Source organism: Gymnodraco acuticeps, unplaced genomic scaffold (genome assembly GCF_902827175.1).
Source record: "Gymnodraco acuticeps unplaced genomic scaffold, fGymAcu1.1, whole genome shotgun sequence".
In the NCBI taxonomy this organism is placed as follows: domain Eukaryota; kingdom Metazoa; phylum Chordata; class Actinopteri; order Perciformes; family Bathydraconidae; genus Gymnodraco; species Gymnodraco acuticeps.
In genome coordinates, this window is record NW_022989800.1 from 674,344 (window position 1) to 698,581 (window position 24,238).

The following is a 24,238-nucleotide window of genomic DNA, read 5'->3' on the forward strand; positions in this document are numbered from 1 at the left end:
TTCACTCCTGACTTGTTCAGGCAAACTCCATTTGCCTTGAAAAGATGTCTGCGATCCCAGAAAAAGTTAAAATTGTCAATAAAATGAACAGAATGGTCAGTACAGACAGTTGAAAGCCAGGTGTTCAGTGCAAACAATCTGCTGAATCTCTCCACTCCTCTTCTGACTGGCGGTAGAGGGCCACTGATGAACACCTCCGCATTTAGAGAGCTGGCAGTTTCCAACAAACATTTAAAGTCTTCTTTCAGCACTTCTGACTGTTGTTTCACAACATCATTTGTTCCAATGTGTAGTACAGTCGGATGTTCAGCCCCAATATGCAGGATCTTCTCAGCCAAGTGAGAGACTACATCCTTGGGAAAACAGAGTAATAGTCCGAATAGTCGATTAATCGTTTCATTAATCGATAGATTAATCGATTATCAAATTAGTCGTTTGTTGCAGCCCTATTGTAGTTATCCCATGTATAAATAAAACGTGTTATTCAGCAACCCTTGCAATTTGGGATTTTATTTTTGGTTGGTAGACCTCGGTGAGCTGGTCATTTCAAAAGTAGCTCAACAGCCAAAAAAGTGTGGGCACCCCTGACCTAAAGCATCTCTATGGCTTGGAGATCTAATGATGTACCTGAACTTGGAGAAGATTAAATATAACCTGAGGGGCTCTTCAAAATATTTGAATCTGTCTGGGGCTCTATGATAGCCTATATAGCTGAACTGAATGGTGCGTTCATACCGGACGCGATGCGATGTTTGGGGGCGGCGCGATTACATGTAAAGTCAATGCAGAGACGCGGACAGACGCAAATTCGCTCTGACAGCGAGCATGAAGCGGTGGACGCGGCGCGATTGAGGCGATTGAACGGTGCCGCGTCAAACGCGAGAGTTCAATTTGTTCAACTCGAGCGTCAAATTCACGTGACGCGTTCTCGCGGAAGCCAATCAGCGTTGAGGATTTCTGCCGTCACTGACGTTCAACCAGAAAACATCAGCCGTTAGCTGTTAGCAGTTAACACACAGAGCTCACAGCTCCTCATATCTGCAGGGTTGCCAACTCTCACGCATCTGGCGTGTGACACACGCTTTCACTCTCAATCTCACGCTCTCACGCTGCCCAAACTATTCTCACGCCAAAAACAAGATGAACCGGCGATCGTTTTTGGTTGGTTATTTACAATGTTGAGTTGACAGCTGCTCAAGCTGTCGATCCGCTCCCTCCCTCCCCGCCCCCACCACGCTTAACAACGTTAAAAGACAGCAGAGCAGTGGGAGCCGGTTGGTCAATCCCTGATCCGTATTGCGCAGATCTAAGATCCAGTAGAAATGATAACAAAATAAAAGTCTGCTGCTTATTACTAGGCCAAAATAGAGTCCAATTAACATTGCATTTTATTTAAAATAAATAATATTTCACATCAAAAGAAACAACATGTTTTAACAAATCGTATTAAATAATCTGATGACAGAACTGTAAACAGAATAGCTGAAACTTTAACAAACTAAATAACTCAGTTACCTCTAATCATTAACCCATGTTTGTATAATTGAGTGAACTGCGTGTGTTGCTGCTAGCACATAACACATGACGTGGAAACGTTACTCGTGGATGGGGCTACAGAGCTACTAGAAAGACAGTCGAACCCGGTGCATTCCTCCGTCTGAATGTGGTGCACTTTTGCAAAATGTTTAGACAAATTGCTCGTGTTACCGCCCTTACATGCTAAACACTCTTGGCAACGAGCATTGTCCACCTCAAGACGTGTAACATTTAACCACACCTTGGAGCGCTTCTCTCCGCCATCCCCGCCGTGTGCTGCTGCATGTAGCAGCTGCGTGTGTGTAAACTGCCCCGCCCCCTCGCACACAGACGGGAGAGAGAGAGAGAGATCTCGTCTGGATTGGAAATGCATTTTTTTTGTCTTTTTGCATATTAGAAACAAGTTGGCGACACTAAGACTGCAAGATAATGTTTTTGTAGCAATAATACATGACCTTTCTCTTTCTCAACTCGCTACTCGGAGGGAAGTCGCTGTCATATGCCTTGTGAACACTCCGATAATGCCTCTCCACGTTACCTTTCTTTGGCAGAGCGACGCTTGCTTTACAAATAAGGCAAATAACCTTTGAATGTGACATCACACAAAAATATTCTTCCTCCCATTCTGTGTGGAAGTGGTATGTTTTTAGCTTTTTGCTCGGTCCCGCACTCATTTTGTTGTTTGTCTCTTTAACTTAATTTGAGTTTTCCCTGCACTTGACTGATTTTGTATCGCTTTGCATTCTGGGTTAACAGACTGGAAAGCGATAAGGAGCTGTTTCAACAACAAGGTGGAGGAGAGTCCTCTCCTGTCAGACTGAGAGACTGATAACTACAGCTCAGGTGAGGTAAAGGACTCTGCTGAGTGTTTAGATAGTTAACTTAGTTCTCAGTGGGTCTCACGGTTTGGTCACCATTCATGTAAACACATATTTCCATTTGAGGGGGGAGTGATTAGTAAAATATAGATGAATAATAATAAAAAAACGTTAACTAGGTGAAAAAATGTAAGATAAACTTAAAAAACTTGTTGAGAGCTAAAACTAGTCTTTGCTGCTGCCTCAAAGAGGAGCAGGGGGAGAGGGGGGAGACAGGAGAGGCTGATTCAGGAGCACAGACACACTCACAACTATAAATGAACCAAAAACAAATAAATAAACAAGTTTCAATGTTTTTTCATATTGGATATGGTATGTTATTGGTTATGGCCATGTTCTTATGATTTTATGATTATTTAAATGTATACAGTTCTGTTTCATATGGGTGTAGTCTCTCTCTTTATTTCCCCCTCAAAATGCACCAGATTGATGCATTTAAGTCCAACATTTAAAAAAAAATCTTACCGGGGGAGGATGCCCCTGGACCCCCCTATAGGATTTGAGGTCCACCCCCACTTAAAATATGTTCACATGAATAGGTTCCTAAATAGATTTGCACATTTTTTTAAATAGTAACCCATCTCCATATGTTTATTTTTTGGTAGTAGATTTAGAGGGCTATCACTATGGGCAGCAACGCTGTAAATATTGACAAATAAATCCAGCAAAATGCCACAAAAAACTGGTAGTGGCCTGGCTGGGTGTATAATTCCCGGCCTGACTTATTGTCCCAGTCCGGCCCTGGTGCAGTCTAAGATATGAATAGTTCAATTAAAAGCAGCGACAAAAAGAAAAGTCTTCAGCCTGGATTTAAAAGTAGTCAGAGTTGCAGCGGACCTGCAGGTTTCTGGGAGTTTGTTCCAGATATTTGGAGCATAATAACTGAATGCTGCTTTACCATGTTTAGTTATGACTCTGGGGACAGAAAGCTGACCAGTCCCTGAAGACCTGAGAGATCTGGATGGTTCATAATTTAGCAGGTCAGAAATGTATTTTGGGCCTAAACCATTCAGTGCTTTATAAACCAGCAGCAGTATTTTGAAATCTATTCTTTGACACACAGGAAGCCAGTGTAAAGACTTCAGAACAGGAGTGATGTGATCCACTTTCTTAGTGTTAGTGAGGACTCGAGCAGCGGCGTTCTGAATCAGCTGCAGCTTCCTAATACATTTTTTAGTGAGACCTGTGAAGACACCATTGCAGTAGTCGAGTCTTCTGAAGATAAAAGCATGGACAAGTGTTTCTAAATCCTGCCGTGACATTAGTCTTTTAATCCTAGATATATTCTTTAGGTGATAGTAGGCTGATTTAGTAACTGTTTTAGACCCCGGCCACACGAGGACGAAAACGGCTAAACGCATAGGATTAACGCAAACGCAAACAAGCTTCCGTCCACACGCAATAGTTATCCGGATAGTGTCTGCCCACACGAGACTGCTCCGTTTAGCTCCAACCGCTGGAGAAGCTGCAGTACATATGCAGGAGCCTGTACGTGGCGCTGTAACTTCCTCCACAAAAGCAGCGAAGAAGCATGGTTGTCATGGTTGCCCTTCTGTTTATTCTCCGCGGTGGGGGCCGAGGGAACCGGGCAGAGTTTTTCGCCAGTCAACGTGTATTCAAGTTTAAACCTTCCGACAAAATTATAAAAGTGCTGGTCAAAGGTCTTCTTTGTTATTTATTGAGCTTTAAAACAAATGAATAACTATGGAAGCCCATTTCCGCCACTTGAAAAAAATAAAATCCCCATGAAAAGTCATAATTATGAGATAAAAAAGTCGAAATTATGAGATAAAAAGTCATAATAATGAGATAAAAAGTCATAATTATGAGATAAGAAAGTCGAAATAATGAGATAAAAAGTCATAATTATGAGATAAGAAGTGCGCATGCGCTGCAGTGGCGCTGTCTTCAAAGGTCCCTTCATCACCTTGCTGCTCTCCACCATGCAAACGGCATCTAGTCCTAAATAAGGTGACTTTTGTAAATGTTAGATGTTATATAGCCTATATTGCAGCTAAACTACAACAATGCAGTTCATAGCTTTGACATTACCTGTTATGAACTATAATATGCCTATGCCTATAGTTTTGTGGTAACGTTCACGCCACTAATGACAATAGTGTAGGCATACTGCTGCTGCTAGCCTAACTAACCCGTAAATGTTATCTCAGCTACGGTACATACACCACTAATTATAGTAGCCTACAGTACATGTAACGCAGTGGTTAAAAAGTCATGCGTTAATTGTACATTGCACTGTCGTTCTTTATCGCTTTTCAGTTTGCTATTCTGGGGGAAATGCTAATGCCATAGCGATTATTCAGTAACATCACCAAACCGAAGTGGTACAGTCAGATAGCATGGATAGCATTCATTATGCATGTGTTGAACTTTCCTGTCGGCTCCCAGACCGTAGTCGAGGAAACAGGGGATTACTCTGTGGTCTCCCAGGGCCGAAGCAACAAGCTTCAGGTTCAATAATATCGAAATGACTGGAGAGAGGCCGTTGCATTTGTTTAGTTCTTCTTGTTACACAAAATACTTCACAGACCTATATTTTCTGCTGCTTCGTTTTACTTCCAGAAACATAAAAACGCTCGCTCACTCTCGCACCATGCACATGCATGCACACACACACACACACACACACACACACACACACACACACACACACACACACACACACACACACACACACACACACACACACACACACACACACACACACACACACACACACACACACACACACACACACACACACACACACTTAACCAAGAGTCCTATTTTAAGTATTACAAGATCAATAAAATCTAATAAAATGAAATAATGCTCCCCTTCCTCCTTAGTTGGAGAATTTGGAGTATAGTTTATAGTGTGGTGACACGTTGTTGGACATAATTCACCTCTCGTACTGCTGATACTGTAGCAAGTTAGATTAAAATGCAGTCAAAATGAAAACAGCAATTTTGATTTCAGAGGTTTATTGAAGTCTGCCAGCTGATTGGTTGGATTCAGATAAATGGAGCATGAATGAAAACAGCAATTTTGTATGCTATCTGTTTAAATAATTGAATAAATAATTATATTAATACATGTGTGTATTTTGCATTTGTATCCTGTTTTTACACATAGTCAATCTAAGGGCAACACATGACTTTGTTTGTGTGTACATACAAATATATGTACTGAGAATATTTGGTACATATTTGACGTGTCTCAAACAGCTACAATTATATTTTCATTCATCACAGGTTAAAGTATATCATAATTCTGACAATTGCAATCAGTATATATATTTCAATTTGTTCTGGAATGAAACAGGAAACAAATACACATTTCTGAAATATAAATTGTGACACTGCCCCAGGAAAGTTAATGATCCAGTTCATTGTTCATCAGTTGTCTGAGTGTGATATACAGGTTAACAGTTTCAAACACATCATTTGTTAATTTCAGATTATACTCTGACATTAGATCCACACAGATATGGAACACATCTTCATCACATGGGAAGTCCTTGAACACACACTCATCAAGACAGACTTGAACTTTCTCCAGGTCCACGTGGTGCAAACAATCTCTGCCTCCATACAGATGAGGGACTGCATGCAATATGGAGGGACGTCCATGGGGTGATCGTGAGTTATGGACTTGACGGACTCTGTGATTGTTCCAAGTCAATACAACCTCATTAAGTTCTTCCTCGGAGGCAAATAATATTCAGTCAAATAGAATGTATAAAAATACTGGGCAGTGGTGATTACTGCCTTAGTCAAGTATACTCCTGACCCATGGTTTGTTATATTTGTGAGATGTGTCTTCTAGTTGTACTATGGTAGGTTGGCACAATCATATTAATAACTGTAAAATGTAAATTGCAGCAGTGCAACTAATGTTATATCTTAACAGCTATAAAAATGTGGTGGATAAACCCGAAAATAAACCCTACCTATTTGACACAGCTACTCTGAATACCCACATATTTTTGTTAGCCAGAAACAATAACTTATTATTCACTCTCTCCACGGAAAACAGGCCATTTCTATTTTACACATGGTCATTTGTGGCTCTTTAAAAATATTCACCACATTCAACATTTATTTATTTCATAATGTGACAAGTACCTGTATTATTTGTAGAAAGCAGAACTAGATCAAGGACTTGTCCAAGAAGTTGTCTGAGAAGTAGCCATCTACACTCAGTTTGTCAAAAAGGTCCATCCAAAACTGGACACACTCACTTCGCAAGGTCAGCCACCATCGTTCAATACGCTGGTTTCCAGTGCTTGGACCAAAGGTTACATTGTCTGTTTCAGCTTGGTTCTCAGAAAAATGCAAAAACTGCTGCATTTCAGCCATATGGCCATTTTCTGTTCCTAAATCAAGTCTGAGTCTGGCAGGGCACCCACCAGCATTGATAACAGCATCAATAAAGTAGCCAGCGATGATCTTCGGGTCTTTGTTTGTTTTGTAAGCTTCAAGCCATATCATCTTTCTGGAAAACCCGTCAATGCATCCACTGATTGCAATTCCAAATGGCTTAAGCTTGTCGTAACCATCAATGTGTCATACATAGTTTGGACCACAGCTGTGGTAGATGCGCCTTCGCAGTCTGTTTCTTGACCTCAGATCAACACCTTCACCATCCAATAACTGTAGCAGTATTCACACTGTTTCTCTGTCAGTCACAATTCCATGTAACCAACATTTTTGGTGCATCCATCTGTAACCATGACACTGACCAGATGTTTCCAGTTGCTGTTCAATGAAGGTTGCCACCTCAGCCACATCGGTTTTATTCTTTCGACGCCAGAGCTGCTTCTTGCTTAAAATCCTTTCAAGGGTGCGTTTGCTTACTCCATGTGAATCAGCAAGCAAATTAAGTATTACATCTGTTGTAAATCCACGTTTAAAGTAGTCCTCAATGTACTCACAATCCATTTCCGTATCAAGATAAATAGGAGAATTCGAGCCAAAGAGCTGCTAGTTTGTCTGTTGTGACAAAGTGTCTCTTTTTATCTCATAATTATGACTTTTTATCTCATAATTTCGACTTTTTTATCTCATAATTATGACTTTTTATCTCATTATTATGACTTTTTATCTCATAATTTCGACCTTTTTATCTCATTATTAAGACTTTTTATCTCATAATTTCGACTTTTTTATCTCATAATTATGACTTTTCATGGGGATTTTATTTTTTTCAAGTGGCGGAAATGGGCTTCCATAAATAACGACTCTATATAATATAATAATAAAAATACACGGAGCCTCTCTTTTTCCACCCTCTCTTTGGACAGCGTCAGTGTCTGTTTCATGCAGCAGCTGATCCAGTAATGAGTGACCCGGCCGACAGTACAATAAACATATTTATAACTAGTTTAGGTAGTTTGAGAGGTGTCTCCGTCCTGTCAGATTAGACTTCACTCGCGTTTATGTCCATATCGAGAGAAAGATAAATAATCTGAATTCAGTGTGCAGTTTACTTTGACGCGGGGGTGAGCAGCAGAGGTGGGGAGAGGCGGGGCTATTGCACAATCATTATCAGAAAATGATCGCTGAAGCTGCAGTACATATCCACAAAAGCAGCGAGTAAGATCCCCCCCGGATGTGTAAGTCTGCTGTAGATGTTGCACAAAGAACTGTAGCATGGTCAGTAGCGTCCGGAGCACGATAGCAACTCTGCGATCCGCCATTGTTGTTGTTGTTGGTGGCGAAACACATCAGCAATGGCGCGGGGTACGCGGAGGTGAGCAGCAGAAGTGGGGAGAGGCGGGGCTATTGCGCAGTCATTATCAGAAAATGATCGTATAGGGCGCACACACGGAGCTGTTTGACCCCCCAGAGCGTTGCGTATGCCGTTCTATCCACCTTGGGACCCGTTATCGTTTCCTCAGTCGTTTAGTGCCGTATGCGGTCGTCCTTGTGTGGCCGAATGGTCTATATGACACTAAACAGTAACGCAAACGGCCGTTTTTGTCCTCGTGTGGCTGCAGCCTTAATGTGACTGTTGAAACTCAGGTCAGAGTCCATGACTACACCTAGATTTCTGGCTTTATCTGTTGTTTTGAACATTGCAGACTGAAGCTCAGCGCTAACTTTTATACGTTCTGACTTGGCTCCAAAAACCATTACCTCAGTTTTATCTTTGTTTAATTGGAGAAAGTTCTGACACATCCAGTCATTGATTTGTTCAATGCACTTACTCAGTGTTTGAATTGGAGCATAGTCTCCTGGTGAAATTGTTACGTAAATTTGTGTGTCATCTGTATAACTATGGTAACTTATTTTGTTGTTTTTCATTATCTGAGCCAGTGGTAGCATGTAGATGTTAAAGAGAAGAGGCCCCAAGATGGAGCCTTGAGGAACCCCACATGTCATATTTGTCAACTCAGATGTGTATTTACCTATAGAAACAAAGTTGGGAGGGGGTTGATTCGATAAGAACAGCTGCACTGTTATTTTGTTCAATCCAAGTTTCTGTTAAAAACATAAAATCGAGATTGTGCTCAGTGATAAAATCATTGATTAAAAATGTTTTTCCTGCCAAAGACCTGACATTTAATAAAGCTAGTTTAAGTTTGTTAAACACACTATCAGTCATGTTTTTTGTAACAAGCTGTGGCTGACATGGAATCACTGCTAAATTAGATAAACTCACACAAACGTTTGAGCGCTTCCTGTTTCTAAGATGATTCACCGCTCTTAATCTATTACCTATCAACACAGATATCGGCAAAGCTACTGGCAGGCAGGGCCCCGACATGTCCTGGAAAGAGTTGAGAGTGCCATATGCCCTTGAGCCTGGACCCAGCACATATCAGTAAGAGTTTGTTGTGTTTTGTACACACACATCCTTATCAGGCTTCGGAGACTGCAGATGCTTTCTTGAAGGGAGGGGAGGTGGTTGACGTAGGCACGGTGATGGAGACGGGGGAGATTGTGCGGGGGTATGGGACATGCTGCAAAGGGGGGGAGGTGGTTGACGTAGGCGCGGTGATGAAGACGGGGGAGATGGTGCGCGTCTCTGCAGTGATTTTGGTGGGCGTCGTTGAGGAGCGGGGGTAAAGGACATGCTGCCAATCCTGCATATCGCCTTAGTTTGGTCTTTGAACTCCAGGAAGGAATCGGTGCCAACCCTCTGTATCTCCTTTGTGTGTTCAGCGATCTCCAGGAGGGTGGGCGAGGGTGAAAGGGTGAACGGAGTATCCTCAAAGGCGTTGACAGGGGGGGGGGGGTGACGGGCAGTGGAGACTCCTCCATGTGTCTCATAGGTCTCCCATAATCAGAACATTCCTCAGGCGGGTGCAGTGATAATTCTTCAGGGTTTTCTGCGCGATGTGTTGTGTCTTTCTCCTGTTTTAATTCCTCTTGCCGCTTGTCCTTGGCAGAGGGAACAGATTGATGACGCAGGCAGTTGAATATGTTAGAGATAAACAATTTCACTCCTGACTTGTTCAGGCAAACTCCATTTGCCTTGAAAAGATGTCTGCGATCCCAGAAAAAGTTAAAATTGTCAATAAAATGAACAGAATGGTCAGTACAGACAGTTGAAAGCCAGGTGTTCAGTGCAAACAATCTGCTGAATCTCTCCACTCCTCTTCTGACTGGCGGTAGAGGGCCACTGATGAACACCTCCGCATTTAGAGAGCTGGCAGTTTCCAACAAACATTTAAAGTCTTCTTTCAGCACTTCTGACTGTTGTTTCACAACATCATTTGTTCCAATGTGTAGTACAGTCGGATGTTCAGCCCCAATATGCAGGATCTTCTCAGCCAAGTGAGAGACTACATCCTTGGGAAAACAGAGTAATAGTCCGAATAGTCGATTAATCGTTTCATTAATCGATAGATTAATCGATTATCAAATTAGTCGTTTGTTGCAGCCCTATTGTAGTTATCCCATGTATAAATAAAACGTGTTATTCAGCAACCCTTGCAATTTGGGATTTTATTTTTGGTTGGTAGACCTCGGTGAGCTGGTCATTTCAAAAGTAGCTCAACAGCCAAAAAAGTGTGGGCACCCCTGACCTAAAGCATCTCTATGGCTTGGAGATCTAATGATGTACCTGAACTTGGAGAAGATTAAATATAACCTGAGGGGCTCTTCAAAAATATTTGAATCTGTCTGGGGCTCTATGATAGCCTATATAGCTGAACTGAATGGTGCGTTCATACCGGACGCGATGCGATGTTTGGGGGCGGCGCGATTACATGTAAAGTCAATGCAGAGACGCGGACAGACGCAAATTCGCTCTGACAGCGAGCATGAAGCGGTGGACGCGGCGCGATTGAGGCGATTGAACGGTGCCGCGTCAAACGCGAGAGTTCAATTTGTTCAACTCGAGCGTCAAATTCACGTGACGCGTTCTCGCGGAAGCCAATCAGCGTTGAGGATTTCTGCCGTCACTGACGTTCAACCAGAAAACATCAGCCGTTAGCTGTTAGCAGTTAACACACAGAGCTCACAGCTCCTCATATCTGCAGGGTTGCCAACTCTCACGCATCTGGCGTGTGACACACGCTTTCACTCTCAATCTCACGCTCTCACGCTGCCCAAACTATTCTCACGCCAAAAACAAGATGAACCGGCGATCGTTTTTGGTTGGTTATTTACAATGTTGAGTTGACAGCTGCTCAAGCTGTCGATCCGCTCCCTCCCTCCCCGCCCCCACCACTCTTAACAACGTTAAAAGACAGCAGAGCAGTGGGAGCCGGTTGGTCAATCCCTGATCCGTATTGCGCAGATCTAAGATCCAGTAGAAATGATAACAAAATAAAAGTCTGCTGCTTATTACTAGGCCAAAATAGAGTCAAAGAGTATATGAGAGTGAGTGTGTTAATTAATATATTTGGCAGTTTGGAGTAAGTCTGTAGATTTGATTGTGTGTGTGTTTCATGTATAGGCCTCTCACGATAATTAATTTTGTTGGATACATTTTCCCGGAAATTATTGCGATAAACGATAATATTGTCGGCACCGTTGTATGACCATTTTAGACCACTGACATAATGATAATATATAATAAATTATAATAATTCAAGTACATCCTTTCAAACTGCTAGTCACATCCTCATGTAAATGGCAATTTATCGAGTTCATTTTTATTTATCGTACGATAAGTCAATTAATTGCTTATCGCGACAGGCACACAATAAAACAGTGGCAACAAACATGTGTTTGACTTTCATTAGTGAATTAAACTTTGTGCCCTTTATAGTCTGTGTCCAATATTGTGTATATATTGTATACTGTATATATCCTATATATATGCTAAGGTCCCGCTACTGACACGATAGCAGTAATTTAGTGCGCATATGTGTAATTAAACCCATGATATCAAAATCTCACTCCAGCCAGGTACCCAAAGTTGGCAACCCTGATATCTGTTCAGAAACTGGACAAAAGTTAAACAAGTAGCCTACAAACCACAGACTGTCTGTGTCATGGCGAATACAGTCGCTGGTTTATTTATGTCTGTAGGCCGTTGTTATGAGTGTGGAATGAGCATATACAACGTTAGCTGAGCCTGGTCGATCCGATCTTCATTCAGAAAACAAGCATTTTAAAAGGTTTTTCATCTGCAGACTTGTCAAGCATTAATTCATGGTGTTTACTAACCGGTATCAGTATGTTGTTACTTCGGCATCATTTAGAAACGTGTATTACAATTGAATCACGGTAAAATATGTTCATTTTGTTGTAGTTGTAGCTCCCGAGCCAGTGCTTCTTGTTTGAATGATGCGAGTAAACACAGCTGGCAGCCGCGGTGAAACTCGAGCGATTAGAGCAAAGCGAATATTCGCATCGCGTCCGGTGTGAACGCACCATAAGACACTAAATTAAGAAGAAAGGGGGGAACTATGAATGTATGTGTTTTTGTTTTGTTTTTTCTGTCTTTATATACATGTATGTATTTATGTGTATGTGTATATTTGTGTAGGTATGTACATATATATGTGTATGTGTATATGTGGGTAGGCCTATACATATGTGAGTATATGGGTACATGTATTATTGTTATTATTCTTTATTTCCTTATCTATTAATTTTAATTTTCTTTTAATATTATCTTTTACATTACTTTATTTTTACCTATATATGTATCATATTTTACCGGACTACGACCGGTAAAATATGCTGAAGATCGGCAAATCTAAATCTCTCCGGTCAAAGTGTCCGGTCAAAATAATTTCCGTTTAGCGCAATACCGCATCAGTTGCACAACTTGCGCAAAAGAGTATGTGACAGACAAGAATAGTTAATTCTAATGTCTAACACTTAATATGGAGAAAGAGATGTCCTGTATGGGTTGATTGTGCGTTGATCTGTTGGTAATGCCTCGGGGTTCCGGTGGGCATGTAAACAAATGCATAATGCTGCGCTATACTTTGCGGCCTCACCCGGTTGCATAGCGACGCTTATTGTTTAGGCGTCTTTTAATAAGCAGGTAGTCCTATCATTAGCTATAACTAGCTAGATCTGATCGATATGGACATAAACGCGAGTAAAATCTAATCTGACGGGAGAGAGAGATCAGCTGCTGCTGACGAGTCGACACGCAGCTCTGCATGATCACATGCAGCGGTGAGCGGAACAAAACACACACTTCAGGTTAGAATATCACACGTAGCTATTTTAATTACCTCTCAAACTACCGTAACTAGTTATATGTTTAGTTTTATGGGAAGGGAAAAATATTGACTGTGTAAATGTAAACTCATTGTGCCTGACTCAATAAAAACAAAATAAAAAAAGACTAGTAAAGTCATGTCTAAAGCCCACCTTGTCCCTGACGCCCAGGGTGACGATGTCGGGCCGCGGACAGTTCTTGAAAGAGTAGGAAGCCTTGTTCTTCAGGACCTCCTGGATGGAGTCTATGTAGTCATACGCCCCGGGGAGAAGCAAATCCCCCTTACGTACGCCCAGAGTGGGGGCTTCCCTGCCCACGCCTTTGAACCTGTAGGTCTTTCTCACGGGGTTCAGTTCAGCTTCTTCAAGGAAATCACGGATGTGGTAGAGACCTGGGATAGGTGTGTCCTGGAAGAAGGAGAGAGAGGAGGAAGGGGCCTGGTGCCTTAGGGTGAGGGTTAGGTGCCCGGATAGACACTTTACTGTATTCATAGCAAAAGCCAAATTCCAGATTTAGCAACTGGTTTTAGTGCCTGACATCACTAAAACCAAAATTACCAAACACCACAAATTAGTCTGGAATTTCTTGGTTGTATTCCAATTTGCAAAGGGCATTATCAACGTGATATGAACATGTGATGTACCATTGAGCAACCAGTGACCAGACCCGCCAGGTGTAGATGGCCAATCAGCAAAGCACATTAGAGCTCTGCTTAAGGGCCAAGTATGGAGTGTGACTGGTACTTTGATCGCCACTCTTCCTGGTGTGGTATATACTGTGTAATAGCTGCCCACTCTAGACTAGGATGGGTTGAATACTGAGTATAAATGTCACTGTGTTCACAAGTCAAAAGTGTATTTATTCTCATCCTCCATTTCTGTTGATTCAATTTGTTGCAAGGTGGATGGATAAAAAACAACACCAGAGCATCAGATAAAATGAAAACAGACTACAGCATTCAGAGATTAGCTGGTATACTATTTGCTTAAACACTTTAAGAAGTGTTACTTGTTCTTCTTCACAGCAAAATGTTAATTCCAGTTTGCTCAATACTGACACAATAGGTGCAGCCATCTTTGTTTTTGGATAATGCCTCAACAGTGCTCCTTTGTGTGCTCCTCGTCTCAAACATGTCACGATTCTCATGTTATGTCACGTTTTTAGGTTTGGGTTTATTTTGCTGTTCGGTTCTCCCTGTCTCCCTTGTGTATTGTCTGCTCCCTCTCTCTGTGTTTTTCCTCCCTGTCGTTAGTTTCCCTGGTATGTCTGATTGTGTTCACCTGTTGTCCTTGTGTTTCTCCTCCCCTGCCCGGCTGTTTCTCGTCTCGTGATTACCCCTCCCTGTATTTAGTCTTGTCTCTTCCTGTGTTCAGTGTTGGTTCGTCTTTTGGAGTTCACCGGTGAGTGTTCTGTTTTGTCTGAGTTAGTTTCATTATCCTTGAAATAAAGGTTTATCAGAGTTATCTGCATTTGGGTCCTGCTTCCTTCACTCAACCGTAACAGTACGAACCAAGCAAGAAATGGACCCAGCAGATGATCCATTTGAGGTGGAATTACAACATTTTTCCTTTTATTTGGCTTGCTGCTATGATTGGTGGAAGGGAGCGTCCAGTGTTCTGCAGAAGGAGGCCGCTCTGGTAGAGGCGCACCGGTTGGCTATGGAGAAACCAGGCTTGGTGAAATTCTTACCTGGCTGGATTTTGAACTTCCTCTGGGTGTGTGATTTCCAGCCTGCTGACTACAAACGTCTCGGTGTGTTCCGTCCGGAGTCAACCCCTGCTTCTTCTCCATGTCCTGCTCCTGTCCAGGAGCCGTTCTCGGGAACTCATCTGGCTTTCGGAGGTCCACGGAGCCTCCAAAAGGCTCCTAAGAGAAGGAGTCGCAAGTCCAGGCTAGCAGCCCGAGCCTCAAGAGCCATGGTTCCAGCCCCAGTTCTGGCCCCAGCGGTCATGGTTCCGGCCCCAGCACCCATGGTTCCATGCTCCAGTGCCGGCCCACACAGCCATGGTACCGTGCTCCAGTACCATCCCACACAGCCATGGTTCCGTGTTCCGGTTCCTTGCCCAGCAGCCATGGTTCCGGCTCCAGTGCCGGCCCCAGCAGCCATGGTCCCTGCTCCAGAACCGGACCTTACAGCCATGTTTCCGGCTCCAAAACCGGCCCACACAGCCATGATCCAGGCTTCAGTTCCGGTTCCCACAGCCATGGTTCTGGCTCCACTTCCAGCCATGGTTCCGGCTCAAGTACCGGGCCCAGCAGCCATGGTCCCGACCCCGGCTCCTCGTCGCCTGTTGGCTCTCCGGGCCGATGCCAGCTCCCTGTGTCCTGTCGGCGTACCGACCGACACAAGTTCCCTCTCAAGTCCCCTCTCAGATTCCCTCTCGAGTCTCTTCTCGAATCCCCTCTCGAGTTCCCTCTCCAGTCTCCTCTCAAGTTCCTTCTCGAGTCCCCTCTCAAGTTCCCTCTCGAGTCTCCTCTCGAGTCTCTTCTCGAGTCCCCTCTCAAGTCACCTCTCGAGTTCCCTCTCAAGCCCTCTCTCTCGAGCCCTCTCTCGAGTTCCCTCTCAAGCCCTCTCTCTCGAGTCTCCTCTCGAGTTCCCTCTCGAGTCCCCTCTCCAGTCACCTCTCGAGTTCTCTCTCAAGTCCCCTCTCGAGTCTCCTCTCGAGTCCCCTCTCAAGTCACCTCTCAGGTCCCCTCTCAAGTCTCCTCTCGAGTCTCTGTTCAAGTTCCCTCTCGAGATCCCTCTCAAGTCACCTCTCAAGTCAACTCTCAAGTTTCCTCTCGAGTTCCCTCTCAAGCCCTCTCTCGAGTCCCCACTCAAGTCCCTACTCAAGTGCCGTTGGAGGTTCCGCTGGGGGTCCTGCCAACTCCATGTCCTGTCCCGTTGGGGATCCCGCCGACTGCTCTCCTGCCGGGGGGTCTGCCAACTCCATGTCCTGTCCCGTTGGGGGTCCCGCCGACTACTCTTCTGCCGGGGGTCCTGCCAACCCTGTGTCCTGTGCCGTTGGAGGCCCCGCCGACTACTCTTCTGCCGGGGGTCCTGCCAACTCTGTGTCCTGTGCCGTTGGAGGCCCCGCCGACTACTCTTCTGCCGGGGGTCCTGCCAACCCTATGTCCTGTGCCGTTGGAGGTCCCGCCGACTGCTCTCCTGCCGGGGGTCCTGCCAACCCCATGTCCTGTGCCGTTGGAGGTCCAGCCGACTACTCTTCTGCCGGGGGTCCTGCCAACCCTATGTCCTGTGCCGTTGGAGGTACCACCGACTGCTCTCCTGCCGGGGGTCCTGCCAACCCTATGTCCTGTGCCGTTGGAGGTCCAGCCGACACCTGTTTCACCGGGGGTCCTGCCAACCCTAGGTCTTGTTCCGTTGGAGGTCCACCCGCCACCTGCCTCGCCGGGGGTCCTGCCAACTCCTGGTCCTCTTCCGTGGGGGATCCTGCCGAAGCCTGTCCCACCGGCTCCGGTTCCTGCCCGGCCTCCGGAGCTGTCCCGTCAGCGCCTTCCTGCCCGTCCTCCGGAGTTGTTCCGTCGCCACCTGCTTCACCCTCGAGCCTGGCCCCCTGAGAGCCGCAGTCTTCGCCCTCGAGCCCGGCCCCCTGAGTGCCGCGGTCTTCGCCCTCATGCTCGGCCCCCTGAGAGCCGCAATCTTCGACCTCGAGCCCGGCCCCCTGACTCTTCCTGCCGCTGCCTTAGCCCTCATGCTCGGCCCCCTGAGTTTGCCCACTGTGGTCTTCTCCCCTCCATGGACTCTACCTTGCCCCCGGGCCGTCCGCCCGAGTCCCCCTTCTCGGCTTCTGCCTTGCCCCCGGGCCGTCCATAACGATATCCCTTCTGGGCCCTCCGCTGTGCTCCTGGGCTGTCAGCCCAAAACCCGTCCTCCAGACCTAGTTTTGTGTGAGGGTCTAAGGATAGAGGGTGTCGTTTTTCTCATACTGATATTCTGAACAATCTGTGCTGTTGTATTTGCTGTAAAGTGTCTCTACTGTAGGCTATTTTTATTATATGTACAGCACTTTGGCTCGACCAAAAACCGTTTATAAATGTGCTATATAAATAAAACTTGATTTGATTTGGGCACAAGTAGTGTTTATGAGGGTAGGTTTAATTTTGATTTTCACATTACAACACAATTGTTATTTCCAATCATAATTTTAAAATGCATTCTTTTTGCAATGATCTTGGTAATGGTACAAAATGTAAACTGTCATTTCATACTGAAATGCCTATTTTTATAAATGGAGTAAAGATAAATGTAGTTTACTGTAAATGTAAAGCAATCAATCTATACTGACTGTACATATACAAAGATTTAGTGTCAAACCACCTGATCTAGCCAGCTCACATTATGATAAACTGATAATTAATTAAAGTTTTATTACCACCAATGCACTGTAAGGCACTTGGATTCACTGTAGTGTAAGTGTTCATAAATGTGGTAGACAGCCTTTATTGGACACTCACAATGCACTCAAAGTCATTAACACAACATTTACTGTATGAGCTAATAATTTTTGCCTGTACAGTGTGGACAGTCTTTGAAACCACACTGCAGCATGACACCTACTTTCAGTGCTCCCAGCCACCAGCTCCCCCGGCCACTCGGGTCCAGCTTGTCCTCGGCCTGCAGATAAGAACAGGACACAAGCCAAAACACAGGAGATTGTTTCTGCTTTCATGACATTGTTATGCCAACAATGTGTTGATGCATCTCCACCGGTGTCATCTAGTGTCTTCGCAGTTTAGCTTGTTCTCATTAACCACACAGAGTTATGAGGGCTTTAGAGAACCTTACCTTATCTGGTCTATTACCACTCCTGGACATGTCACTGAGTTTAGAGACAGCTTTGTTTTTCCATGAGTCCTGCACTGTTCTCATTGTCGCTCACTATCTGCTCCACAGGAGATCTTGTGACACCTGACCACCATTAAAACTGTGACTCGCTGTTACTATAGCAGCGACTCCACAATCGATCAATTTTTCAACAAGCTGGCTTGTTGGAGGCTAAATTTAGACTCCCCGCCGTCCAGTTAGACAGAGTAAGACACAATGGTAAGCCAGGACCAAGGCTTGTACCCGACATGCACGTTGTTACTTTGTCCTCATTATCATTGTCCACCATAATGTAATATTTAGATGGATAATGTCATAGTCATTAGAATATACAGAACAAAAGTTGCCATAACAGTGCAAATTACAATCCAGTACAAGGCAAAACATGACTACTACCCTAACCCTAACCCATGACTACAATTCTATCCCATGTTGGTAACACTTTACAATAAGGTACACAAATGTGCTTAGTTACTGAGTAGTGAATAAGGAACAACTAGATAGTTAATGGTGAGTTCCTGAGTGACTGCGATTGAAGAACTGATGGTTAGTTACTGGTAAACAGAATGGGGGGTACTGTATTAATGAATGATTCATTAATGGTTAGTTAATGAGTTACTTTAATTGATGAACTGATGGTTAGTTACTGGTAAACAGACTGGGGGGTACTGTATTAATGAATCCTTCGTTAATGGTTAGTTAATGAGGAGTTCCTGGGTGACTTTTACCCCGGGATTCCACCGGGTCCGTCTGCGCCGTGTTACGGCTGCACCGCTGTTTCGTTCTGACCTCCTACAGCGTCAAACCCATGGGCGTAGGAAGCATCCTGAATGTGGGGGGGACATTTTTAAGTAGATGGTGGTTTGATACTTTTATGTGGCTATATTAGCATGAGGAAAATGATGGGTACATTTTGTAATTTCTTCCAGTAGTAAAGAAAGGAAACATATTTCATTATTAATTCAGAGCCGTCTTTGAATTAATAAAAAGCAGTTTAAATGTCCATTTGTTGTACATGTATATACAACAATAAATATGTGTGAGTGCATTGAGAGATATTGTTGTGGAGAGTCATTTATATACACTTCGCAAAATACATTTGTGAATCTTTCTGTGAGCATTTATTAACATTGAGACTGATCTGACTCCATACCGATGTTAAGTTCAGCTAGGAATGGTATCATTGACTTAAATGTTCAAATAAATGTTGCCCTTCTGTCTATATTGGTCATATGATGCTCCTTGACTGAAATGTTTCCTGTTCAATATCCCCACTGATTTCCTTAAAATTCTGGGATGAGAGTCCACATCACAATTTACTCTAAACTGTCATTTCCCTTTCACCACTCACCTCAAGCAACGGACCTCTCTCCACTGTCCCTGTGTTCTGCCTCTGACTCACTCTCAAGCGCCTAGATGTCAGAGAGGTGGTGAAGTGATCATTATTTATTGAGCAGTATACTCTTTCACATTGAATCATAACAAGTCATACTGAATGTAAATACAACTGACTCTAAAGTAAGTCCCAGTCTGTGACATTGGACATTTTGAAGACTCAAAGTCCCAAGCAGTAGGTAGAATATTAGCTAGTCTATGTAATGTGCACAGAAAATAAACAGTTATCTGAATACTGGGATGGAAATAGCCTATAAGCACTCAGTAAAACATAAACATACACAAAAAGCTTCTGAATGATAAGTATAATTAAAACATAATGCACTTTATCATTTTGAGAGAGAGTACCTAAGTTAAAGAACTCAGAAAATAATCTCTTATCGAACTGAGGCTCCAGTAAAACACACTGACTGCGTCTCTACATGGACATCATGGTGTTTACATGAGCACAGAGAGATCGGGTTATTCATGTTCCCTGTTTACATGATAAATACTAGTAACCTGGCATTTCGATGCCTTTTCTCATCTAAACTATTCAGTATTTGTATCTCTCTATCATGACATAAAGACGAAACTCCTCTCAGGAAGTGAGACGCTTTTGCTGCCGCTGCCGCCATCACTGTTAACTGATTAACTGCTACCAGCTGAAGACTTACTTTCCTCTTCTTTGAAGTGTTCTTATGTCCATGTTGTATGGGGGAGAAAACATATCAAACAAAGAGATCGTCGGCTTTGATTTTCGCTGTATTAACAATGTCCTAAACATTTGGTGTGTGTGCCTTACCTCCGCTACCGGCATCGCTTCATACAACAGATCTGAGCTGTCCAACTATGACAACACTCCTTGAACATGCGCACGTTATGTGAGAATCTGCCTTGGTACAAAGTAGCAGTGAAAACTTGGTACGGAGTTTCATTGATTTGGGCATTCTCTCAATAAGCAAGTGGAATGGATTTGATAGTGAAGCACTGACACAGCGCTCTACAACGTGCGGCGAGTGGAGAGACCGATTCACGGACTTTCCACATGGTAGAAGTGGGGGGGTCTAAACTAATCATTTGAAAAAGTGGGGGGGACTTGTCCCACCCTCTTATAATGGCTGCGACGCCCACCGCGCGCGTTTCAGAAGCGGAGCGTCTTGCGTGCAGGCTCGCAGTTTTTGTTGATTTGGGCATATTTCCTGGACAGGCTACTTTGTACAGACAAATGCAATAATAATTTCAATAGTCCAGTTATAAACGACATGAATCAAAGATATGTTGCTGTATTCTAGTGGTAAAAAAATGCATTCATCATCATAATTATTCTATAAATATAATTTACACAGTGTCTGTAAACCGGAGGAGGATGCTGGCATTTATTTTTGCTTGAAAGACTACGAGGGTCTACAAAATTTGTTTATTTTGGGGATTGACTGGATGCTCTGACCGGTCCACTTCCTGCCCGGCGCTATGCAACGCCTCGCATCTCGCATCGAAAATAGACCAGCCGCGGAGCCCAGTGCCAAGACGCTTCTGGGACGCTTCTGAGCCATACAGGGCGCGTCTGGTGGAATAACACCCATTGACTAGAGTTGCGATCGCTGTGAACACCGCGGCGCAGACGTAACACGACGCAGACGGACCCGGTGGAATACAGGGGTGAAGCAATAGAGTGCCACAGTGACGCATCCTAAAACCCGGAAGTAAACTCCTTCCGGTTCCTTCGACAAAAACCAATGCAATTTCTCCATAGGATTTTGGAAAATAGCTCGAAATAAGGTCTGTGGTTGACACAAATTGAAGAGACAGATCACGTTTTATAAATCTAATCGATAGATTTATGATCGATAGATTTATGATTATAAAATTATAAAAGTAGGAGACATGTGGATATTATCTGGCTGAACAAAACGTGATCTGTCTCTTCAATTTGTGTCACAGATCTTATTTTGAGCTATTTTCCAAAATCCTATGGAGAAATTGCATTGTTTTTTGTCGAAGGAACCGGAAGTGGTAAAATGCTAACTTACTTCCAGGTTTTAGGATGCGTCACTGTGGCACTCTATGGTCCGCTGCAGCAGGGCACTTTTAAACCTGCCATCTTCGGCTGTCTTGGGTCCCACACTGGATCGACTGGGGGATCCGACTCAAGTGTTACTGCTTAAGTCATCATTACTAATACCTCACCATTAGGCAGTTTGGGCATCAAAAAGAGTAATAGTTACCCATTACCTGGGACATTCTACCAGAAACGTATATTATCTGTCCTGGGATTGGGAGTGAATACAAATTATAATCCATAAAATATCTTAAAATTGATGAGATAGTTGTGTTTTGTGAGTTGTTTGTACATAGGTCTGTGATTCATTAGAGTTTCAGGTGTTTTTTAATTTATTGAAAAACACTTTTTAAAATGGCCTGTCCCCAGCCAAATTGGAGCGAGGGGTTTACATTTCTTAATGAACTAAAAACTTTTAATTTAAAAACAAACATCATTAATAACACATTTAACTTGTTATATTTTACCACAGTTCATTGAAAACATTGAATAATGCTTACATTATTACAAAAATTGTGTTTTACAACAGTCCCCATGTTTTTGGTCAGTCCTGTCACGCTTCATAAAATACTCCTTAAAAAATTGTGTAATGTAACATCATCTGACTGAGGAGGAGCTGTCCTTGAAGTGGGTAAATTCTGTCCTTGAATTTTAATATTTTAATCTTGTTTTTACACCTTTTTTTTACGTGGACAAGCTAAAGGTGACAGGTGCTGTCACGTTCAAATATCCCAGAAAAGGATTATATTGTTTTTGTTTTTAAAAAATGTATTAAAGTTCACTAAAATCCCTTGCTAGCAAGCTAACTATTTTTAAGCTAACATGTTGAAATGCTGGGTAATGGCAGTTAAAATGGCCGACGGTCAGGCCCTGTCACATCAGGCCCTGTCACGTCAAGCCCTGACCTGTCACGTCAGGCACTGTCACAAAACAGCCAAACACTTCAGAGACATATTTTGTATATCTGAGACCTCTAATATATATTAATGAAAAACAGTATAATAGGGGACCTTTAAATACCTGTTAATATTGTAATGGGGGTTATTATCTTTAAGTAACAATGGCAGTAATTTGTTTTAATTCATGGAAATTGCAGTTTAATGGCTCCAGTCAGTGCAGCTGAGAGACAGAGGCAGTGTCGGGCGCCCAGAAATGCAGAACCTGATAGAAAGGAAAGACATCTTCAGAGAGAGAAGGAGAGATGGAGGCAGAAAAAAGAAAGTAGGAAAACTATTGACGAGTTGAGTAAGAGAGAGCAAAGACACAGGCGTAAGTTATGGCGAAAGCAACAACAACGATCTAGGCTCAAGAGAAAAGCCACAGTTCCAGAACCAGAGCCAGGGACAGGGCTTTCAAGGTTAGAAAAGACTACCTTCATTTTACAACTTTATTTTACAGTCTAAAAATATCAGTGTGATAACATGGTAATATACAATTTAATATCAAGTAAACTAAACAGAATGACCTTTTAATTTATGTTTGAATGACTGTTAAAGGGAATGTAACTGTATGTTCAATGTATGTTACAGGCAAAAGAAAGAGGGGCGAAAGCATTGAAGAAGCTGCAGATAAAAATCAGAGCACTAAATAACGCCATAGCAGCAGAAAAAAAGGAAAAAGAGAGATGTAAAAAAAGGTTCCAACGAGTGTTAATGAGGTCAGGGTCTCCAGCAACAAAAGCTAGATATCTGAGGCCAAGAAGCAGTCCAAATGCAAGGAAAACCCTGTTCCATGACGCATTGATTGAACAGTGGCGAGCCGTCAGGGCCCTCTAGGCCCTCTGTGAGGGCCTAAGATATTCTAAAAAATAATATTTGAAAACATTAAAAAAAATACATTTTTTTTAAATATTATTTTTTATATTTTTTTGTTGTTACATTTTTCATTAATTTTACCAACATAACTTGATTTAATTGTATTTAAAATAATATTTCCAAAGAAATAAATCCTTCGAATCTGCCTGTTCAGTTTCTGTTGGAATGTGAAGGGTTAAATGCCGTCTCTGCGAGTTACTGTGAAGACGGGAGGGCTTGTTGGTCCCTCTCTACATTCACAGAGGGCCAGCTATAGTAACTCAATGAGAGAGTAATGTCAAATGACAGTACAATTGACCAATCATATCTTCCCTCTAAATGGGCGGGCTTTATTTTTGCGGACTTTATGACAAGTTCCGCCCGCTGTGAGGTCTATGCAAGTGGTGCAGTGACGCGTCCTAAAACCCGGAAGTAAGCTTCGCTCGGATTGCCTCGACAGAAGGCAATGGGATTTCTCCATAGAATTTTGGAAAATAGCTCGAAATAAGGTCTGTGGAAAACGAACCTGTTAGATAAATGCACGTTTTGTTCAGCCGGATAATATCCACATGTCTACCATACTTTTATTATTTTCGAATCATAAATCTAATCAATAGATTTACGATCGACAGATTTATGATTAGCATAAGTTCGTTCATGATGGCTCACTTCAGTGATAGTGATGACATCGTTGCGAAATTATTAACCGAGTCATTTTCAAGATTGAGTTACAATGATAAACTGGAGTGGCAAAGGATCAGCTGAATGACCCGCAAGTGCTTCATCCAAAAGGACAGGAGGATGGACTTTGTGTTTAAGTGATTTTATCATCAAAGGTAGGCCTAAGTCATTTTCAATGTGGGCCGCCGTGCCGACTTAATTCATTTGTAATTGTTACTTGGCTGTGGGTGCCCTGTCATGATAGGTGTTTATATAAATGGTGTTGTTTTGTGTGGTAGAGGGTCACTGTCATTGATGGGTTTTGCACACCGGGCCGCGGTTTTGATATTCTGCTGAAGTATACGTTGTGACGTAATAACTCTTCTTTTTTTTCGAGGGAAGGGGGGGTCAGAGGGCCTAGGTATAAAAGTCACGGCTCGCCACTGTGATTGAAGATCTACAAAGTCAT

At 43.1% G+C, this 24,238-nt stretch overlaps 1 protein-coding gene across 1 annotated transcript in view; it reads right to left on the reverse strand.

The window, feature by feature from the left end:
- stpg4 (sperm-tail PG-rich repeat containing 4) overlaps positions 1–17,925 on the reverse strand; it is a 33,965-nt gene extending 16,040 nt beyond the window's left edge. Inside the window, exons 1-3 of the mRNA XM_034224648.1 lie at positions 17,842–17,925; positions 17,614–17,670; positions 13,205–13,459 (exon numbers count right to left, since the gene is read on the reverse strand). Of these exons, the coding sequence (XP_034080539.1) occupies positions 13,205–13,459; positions 17,614–17,670; positions 17,842–17,925 (396 nt within the window). The remainder of the gene's footprint in view (positions 1–13,204; positions 13,460–17,613; positions 17,671–17,841) is intronic.
- Positions 17,926–24,238: the final 6,313 nt, after the last annotated feature.